This window comes from Catharus ustulatus, chromosome 11 (genome assembly GCF_009819885.2).
Source record: "Catharus ustulatus isolate bCatUst1 chromosome 11, bCatUst1.pri.v2, whole genome shotgun sequence".
Lineage (NCBI taxonomy): Eukaryota > Metazoa > Chordata > Aves > Passeriformes > Turdidae > Catharus > Catharus ustulatus.
The window spans coordinates 6,380,605-6,388,539 of record NC_046231.1 but is presented as its reverse complement, the minus strand read 5'-3'; the positions used below and the strand labels follow the sequence as shown (position 1 = coordinate 6,388,539).

The 7,935-nt window shown below is 39.4% G+C and overlaps 1 protein-coding gene across 1 annotated transcript; it reads right to left on the bottom strand.

The window, feature by feature from the left end:
- Positions 1–2,839: 2,839 nt before the first annotated feature.
- Positions 2,840–7,670, bottom strand: LOC117001609 (teashirt homolog 3-like). Its single transcript, XM_033070048.2, is given in 3 exon segments — positions 2,840–5,898; positions 5,901–6,452; positions 6,455–7,670. Coding segments are annotated over 3 exon segments (3,021 nt in total). The 5' UTR covers positions 7,650–7,670; the 3' UTR covers positions 2,840–4,624.
- Between the last annotated feature and the right edge of the window lie 265 nt (positions 7,671–7,935).

Genomic DNA, 7,935 nt, shown 5'->3' with positions numbered 1-7,935 from the left:
AAAGTTACCCAAACAAAGCAGGCAGCAGTGATTGCAATAATTTGATATTTTTCTAGGAAATATATAAGGCTCTCTGGAGGCGTACTTTAAAATACAAAATTTATTAATTAAATTTAGCTTTATTACCAGTTGTCTCTGTTCCACTTGCACCACTATTCCTTTTTTTTTTTTCTGTTGCAGCTGAAATAAGAACTTGCAAAATTAAAAAAGGTTCTTCCGTTCAATACATGCCAGTATTTTTTTAAATCTCAAAGTATAGCCAGATTTTTTTCACTGTCATAACATGCAGAGTCATATCATGTTTAGCTTTAAATAGCAAAATACACAGCCATAGTTAAATGCAACAGATAATTCCCATATTGATAAGACTAATCTGCCTTGGTTTGGATAAAAAATTGCACATAGTGGTTACCACAAAAGCACCCGCATAATTAAAACAATATACTTTCAATTTTAATACAAAAATAAAGTATAATGAAGATTCTAGAAATATTTTGGTTTCAGAAAAAGTTTCTTACTCTAGCCTAAAAGTCATATTTCAGTTAATTTTAGATTTCCGACTCACTAAAACTTAAAGATACATTCCCTGAATTTTTTTTTTTTTTTTTTTTTGCTAAATGTTAACTCCAGTGAACAGCTCTCTAAGATCTGGCATATTGATTTCTTGTTGTGAAGTGAGCTGTTCAAGCTCCATTTAAGATTTTCATCTTGCATGTAGCCCTGAGCACATCATAGCACCATAAATTAGTTAAATTGCACATTTATCACAAATGTTATTTTAAGATACTGCGTAAATGTGATGGCTGGAAGATATACAGTATGCTGCAACAAGCCACTACTTGGGTGGGGTTAGACCAGGGTCACCTTTATACACCTGTGATTTAAAGCTCTTCTCACCCATCACAATTTCATTTTTAACCTCTTTCTTGAGGCATTTTGTTTTCCCTTGCACTTGATCTGCATATTTCTAAATAAAATATCAAATAAAAAGCAAAAGTCAGAAGTTAGATGCTTATTTTAAAATCATGCATTTATACTTTTGTGTTTGTCTAATAGGAAAAAAATTATCTCAACACAGCTAGGTTGATGATTTGGTTAGCACTAATAGTTACCATGCCAATATACATACCAGTGTATGGATGAAAAGAACATTATTCTAGTTCATTGATTCTCTAAATTCTTTATAATGTGAAATCACATTGGTATGCCAGTCCTGGAGGTTCTGAAATGCAAGCTGAACTTTATTTTAATAAATTTGGGATATTCAGGTCCTGACCAGCATTCATTTGCTAAGTTTCAAGCACATTATAAGAGCACATTTAAAAAGTCCTTTCTGGTGCACACTGGCAGATCTGGACACTCCCTGAATTTGGACCTGGTGCATCTCACTGCACTTTCAGACCCAGGTAAGTCAGGCCCAGGAACTGATTTTTACCAGATCAGGGAGGTTGCACAGATCATCAGATCCCCTGCCTGTATTTTAAGAGTAAGTGGAAAGAACCCTGCAGACTGTGCAGTCTCTTGTTTTTACTCCCTCCCGTGTCCCAGATAACAGTATTGCGTACAGAGCTTTCAGCATTACTATTATAAGTCAATGGTGCATCTTAAAAATACATTGATTGACAATATATGCAATAATCTGCCAGTCTCCTTATGTGTGAATTTCTGGTTTGAGACCAAATACTATATTTAAGCTGTTATAATTTTCAAAAGAGGAATTCTCTTCTGTAGAGGTAAAAAGTTTGGCTGGGTTTACACTGAGATCATGTATTTGTAAAAATGTGGACAGGCACCTGGGAGGCTCCAGGGAAGACTTCAGCCAGCCAGGTTCCCTTTCCTCGCTAAGTGAGGGACTCCTGGGATGGTACAGTCAACCAGTAAAACTGCTGTGATTTTATTGCTGGAATTGGAGCTGAGGCCATAAACATTGACACACAAATGACCTTGTAATCCAATACAAGTGTGAGCCAAAAGAGGAGGAAAAAACCCAAAGCTCTGATCCCATTCACTTGGTCCACCTACCAGCATTTGCCATAGAATGAACAGAACACTCCAACACATTTTTGAGACATGGTATTGGCCTTTGACATTACAGAGAAATGGAAAAATGGAAAGAATGACAGAAAAGCAAAGAGAACCAAAGATTAATTTCTTGCTTGCTGGAAGATGGTGGATTTTTTAAAAGCAAATAAAGGAAACTGTATGTTTGACATTGGGATGGTAGTTCATTCAGGATGCTGAAGTGCTGTAATGGTGAGTTTGGTTCTCACTTAACCATCTCTGGACTCAGAATTCACCTGACTGGCAAAATATATTACTTACATGCATAGTAATACAGGTGTTTGGAGATGCAAATTGTTTCAAATGGTTTTGATGGGATGACCTGTCAACACCAGTAAAAGTCTGTCACTATCATATAAATGCTCCAGATTGTTTGCTTTTTTTGGCCTGTGTTCATTCACCTCCTCTCCCCTCCCTACCTGCTGGGAATGCTGCTGGCAGCAGGTAGGGCCAGAAGAGGACTCACTTCAAAACAACAAAGTTGAAGTCACTGGTCTCAGGTTCCTTCTCCTGTCATTTGGAAATGCTGGGTAGGTGGAACGGGATTCTCTGAGCTGTGGAACACCCTCGGGTGCAGACTCTGCTCAATGCATTCAGGAGGAAGGCGGGTGAGCAGTGCTGCCTGCCTGGGTTTGAACTCACAGCAAAACACCTATTTGCTTTGCCATGCACTGCTGCTAACCCCCCTCTCCACAGCCAGCCTTACCTGATGCTTAAAAGGGAGTTATAATGCTCATTTATCTCTTCTGGGGAAAAACTCTGTTAATGCAGCCTTTGAATAAGTGCTACCCTGCTCTTTAAATGCCAAAGTTCACTAAAACTCCAGTGATTTATGTGCAGCTTTTGACTGCCAGCACCTGGCAGATGAAGAAACCTACTCAAGCTTCAGTCATAAACAGATAGCATACAATTTAATTTTAATGTGCTCGTTAGTCGTAGCACATTTCAGACATAATTGTGAACGCAACACAAAATTATAGCAAAAAGACAATTTTAATGCTGCTGTAGAAAAAAAGGTTATATGAAGAGTCATATAATGGTGCTTCATTGTCAACAACAAAACAGGGCACAGAGTGCATTACAGTGTCTGTGCTGTTTACATGCCAATATTTTATACATAGATTCTCATATGGTGTCAGCTGTCAGTTACTTCTGCAAATTAACTGCCAAAAATGGAGACGAACAGAATCACTTAGTGTGCTGGTAACCACGGGTTACCTTTCATATGCCTAAAGATAAAGCTGCAGTATGGAATCTTGGGAGAATAATTAGGCAGAACAAAACAGAAAGTTACCAATTGAAATAAAAAGGCATTCTACTATAGGAAATAACAACCAAGAGCGCTTATAAATAAGTAAAAGAGGTTATATCACAGAATGCCTCATAACTTTTTAAGCAAAGTATTACAGTACAAACATTTTAAAGGCTTTATCAATGTTTAGGAAATACAGTACAAGTTTTTCAAATAGATTTAACCCTTTGAGCACTGAGTTTATCTTGAATTTTCTCTTTTTATTTTATTTTTTTCTTTTTTTACTAATAAATACCTTTAAAAGTCATGTTGTGCAAAACAGTTAGAATGCAGGCCAGGAATGCAGTCCGTGGCTTCTGTTTCTTCAGACAATTAAAAAAAAGAACAAAAAAAACCCAAAAAAAAAAACAAAATGATAGCAACACTAATAAATATGTATAATTTAAACATGAACCTCTCTTAATATAGATGTACTGTATAGCAAAACAAAGCAAAACATACTTTGCTTTAAGAATAATGTTTCTGAATACTTTATAAATGCTATCTGTGGTATCTTTTATCACATAATTTACAATGTTTGATTGTTAAAGGAAAAACTGTTAGATCTTAAAAAAAATGAAATATACACTATATATAGGTACAGTTTATACCTGGGGCTTATCAGGTACAAACCCCACTGCTGCTAAAAATGCTGGAAAAAAAAAAATGGCATTAACCACAATCACATTTTCCATAAGAGATTTTGAAATCTATACAATATATACATCTATGTTTCAATGTGAAAATTATATTTTTAAATTTCAAGGTGTGAGACACCTCTGCATAAATGGAGGTTCATATTAGTAATCAGAACTAAGCTAGTAAGGGTCTAAAAAAAAAGCATATCCTTACATTTTTACCAAATTAATGCAAAAGTGCTTCAAAGTACTCAGAGGGCTAAAGATTATAGGGTGAGAAATACCAGCACACTTAGGTCACATGAAAAAGTGCACCAGAATTAGTTATAAATGCTTAATTAAACTGTCTGTTAATGCATGCAGCTTGATGCATCAGCTTGATGCACAGCAACTAAATCCAATTTACACAAAGTTCCAAACACTTACCACTGCATTTTAACCTTCATATTTTACCAGTAACAACAGCTGATTATGCACCTCTATTTAAACACTGTACAGTTATACAAAACAGTTCAGCCCAGAGCGACTCTGGAGTTAAAATAAGAACATGTGCCAAGAACTAAACAGTAGCTTTAAGGCGTCTTTGACAGTTTTCCTCAAAGCAAATTACAGTTATTTTAATCAAAAGCAAATGCTACTGCTTCTCTAACTCCGAAACATACAGAAGATGATCCTCTGGTGACTTCCCATGTGTTTTACTAAGATGAAGTTTAACAGCATGCTTACTTGCAAAAGTCCTGTTACAAAGTTTGCACTGATAAGAAGTTCCGATATCTTCCTCTGGAGAGGACGTCACCAATTTTTCAGATGGTGACTTTGCTTGTGCTATCTGATTGTTAATCTGTTCACTGGACAGTTTGGACAAGTCTCTTAACCTGAAACCCAGATGCGATTCAAGATGACTGATATAAGTTGAAGGAGTTCTGATCTGTGAAGCACAGTCATTACAAAAGAACACTGGGTGCCCAGTGTCCAAATTTTTAAGGAACTTAGTTCCCCCCGTCCTTCGGAGCTGGTATTTCACATTGGCCAGCCAGTGGCTAATTGTGGTCATTGAGAGTCCCGTAAACCTGGAAATGTGCATTCTTTCTTGAGGGCTCAAGTCTGACATGATGTATTTCCCCTCTGAAGTCTGCCGTAAGCTGGCTGCAAACTGGGCCTGCAATATGAGCAAGTGCTGAGGGTTCCAGTTAGACTGACGTCCCTTCCTTTTCTGAGCTGGTGTACTCTCTTCTGGTTCCTCTATTGTGGTACCATCAATGTCAGATTTCTCAGATATGCTGGAAGGTGTGGAAGATTTTGATGTGTGACTTTCTGTCAGGTTCTTCAGCATATCAGATATATCTGACAAGGCATTCTCGCGTAGCGGCGAGTTTGACATGAATGACACGACTGCAGATGTCTTTGCTGTTGTCACTGTAGATGAAGAAGATGCAGAAGATGTCGATGTGGATGACAAAAGCGCTGAACCCAAAGAGCAGCTTTTGTCACTCTTGCCTTTCGTCAAATCTATGGGTTGGTCATTGTTGACATGATAAAAATAACGGTCTAAGTGGTCTGATTTTTTGGACTGTAGAGGTGGGGTGGCCACTGCAGCCTTTTCTGCCAAACTGTTGCTCATTTTAAAAAGCATGCTCATTGGATCCAGAGTGGGCAGGGATGGCTTTGCTGCCTTGCCAAGGTGAATATTCATGACAGATTGCAGCGCACTTAACGGATTTACAAATGGCTGTTCGGGAGGGTGGTCAGTGATGATGGCTGTGCTGCTACTTAAAGAACCCACAATGGATTTCACAGGCTCTTTCCCATTTTCCACAGGTTCTACACTTGGGCTGTCTTTGCAACCATCTCTCTGAGGAACTGGGCTGTTTTGCTGGCTTTTAAAGCCACCATCATTGGGGGCTCCATCTTAAGGGGTTCACTGACTTCACTGCTGCATGGCGAAGGTGTCGCACGCTTCAGTGGAGAGAGCTTTCCTTCGGGCTCCTTCATCTTCTCCTCCACTTTAGCCACCTTCTCAGTGACCTTCTTCACCAACTCTTCCATGGCATGAAAGTTTGTTTTTGGCACGGGTGAGGTCTGACTACTGGGTGGAGACACTAAGGGCTGGTTTTTAGTTGGTGATACTAGTTCGTTGTTTCCAAACATAGGTTTTAAGGGTGTACTCTTCCCAGATGAGCCCAAGGACAGTTTCATCATATTAGGCAGCTGGTAGGCAGCATGAATGCTGGGGTAGCCACCCCAGCTCGGTGTGCCATTCTGGGCTTTGTTTATAGCTGAAGTAACCGTGTTTTCTAAAGACTTCAATATATCTAATCCCCCCTTGGGGCTTTCTTCTAAGTCATTTTCAGTCAAGTAATGGTATTTTGAGGAGATATCATACTTCTCCTCATCTTCACTTGACTTCTCTTTGTCTTTCATTTTGTCATCAGCAATGACTCTTTCCTTATCTACCTCTTTTTAATCTCAACATTTAATTTAGGGGAAACACTAGAAGGTGTGTTGGAAGGAGATGTAAAGGTGGTGGCAGCTAGTGGCACAGACTGGACCTTCTCATCTACTAAGGACGTTATTGTAGGTGTGGCTGGGGCTTCTATAATTGGTTTCCCTTTTTTCATGGCAGAGTTAGTGACTTTAATAAAATGTCCCGTCACCATCATGTGAGCCGTGAGCTCCTGCAGGGTGTCATGCGAACTTCCACACTCCATGCACTTCAGAATCTGAGATTTCCTTGCCTCAAAGTGCCAGGCATAGCTGGCACCGTTCTGGTGACCATAGCGGTTATTTGGTGTAATGTAGGGATTGGAATTCTTTTGAAGTGCATCATTACTATCTGAGATTGTGGCTTTTGGTGTCCCAGCCGTGGAGTCTGGAGAACTTGGAAGTTCAAGATCCAGTGATGCTTTCTTTCTAGTAGCTGGGATAATTTTTGCTGCTACAGGGGTAACAGGTTCCTTCAGAGGCACTTTTTGGTAGTGTTTTGTTTTGATCATATGAACACTCAAATCCTGAAGAGATTCAAATGAATGACCACAGTACATACACTTTAGCACTTTCTGGGCATCTTCTTTCCCCTCCATTTCAAGCAAAGAACGTTTGCGAGGTTTGGACCATCTTTTGGGGTTATTGTTATCTGTTTCATGGTTGTCATCTCGATAATGTCCTGTTTCATTCATGTGCACTGTTAATTCTACTAAAGTATCGTAGGCAGCACTGCAGTCTTTACAGCGGAATTTACTGGCTCCAGTGAATATAGAGCCATAGAGCTTACTGCTCTGTCTGTACAGCTGGACTGTGCTAAAAAGGCTTGGTTCAGGCAGAATTCTGCTTTGAGAAACTTGCTGCAGTGTTTTGGCCATTGCAGTCTGGTGCCAATCAAAGCTGCCACTTCCACAACTGCTGCTGCTGCTGCTGCTACTGCTGCTGCTACCGTTGTTTTTTTCCGAAATTGGCTGGTGAAGGTTCAAATTGAGATTGGACCAGTAGGAATTGGAGAGGAAGTTATTATACACAGCCTTCATTTGTTCTAAACTATCAGAAACCGTAGAGTCTTCCAGTGGTATGGAAACCTCCTTGCTCTCCTCCTCATTTTTAATGGAGCTGCTCTCAAAGTCTGCCATGCGGTCACTCGTCTCACTGATGTGGGACTCACTGTCCATTTCATGGCTAGAGAACTCTGCTGCTGGGAGTTTGGTAGCTTTGGCAGTTCTTACTGAAGTCTTTTTCTGGACATGCATACTTTGCTGAAGGCTCCCCATCAACTGCATTTTCTTCAGGTTCCACATCTTCTTCCACCAGCGCTGCTGCTTTTAGCTCGTCTGAAACATAGGCTATTATGAAGAGAAGAAAATACAAGTTAGGTTCTGCTCATCATACTTTTGCTTTAGCCAAAGAAGTGTACTTATTTGTAAAATTAAACAGTTAAAATCTAGTGTTTCTTCAGAG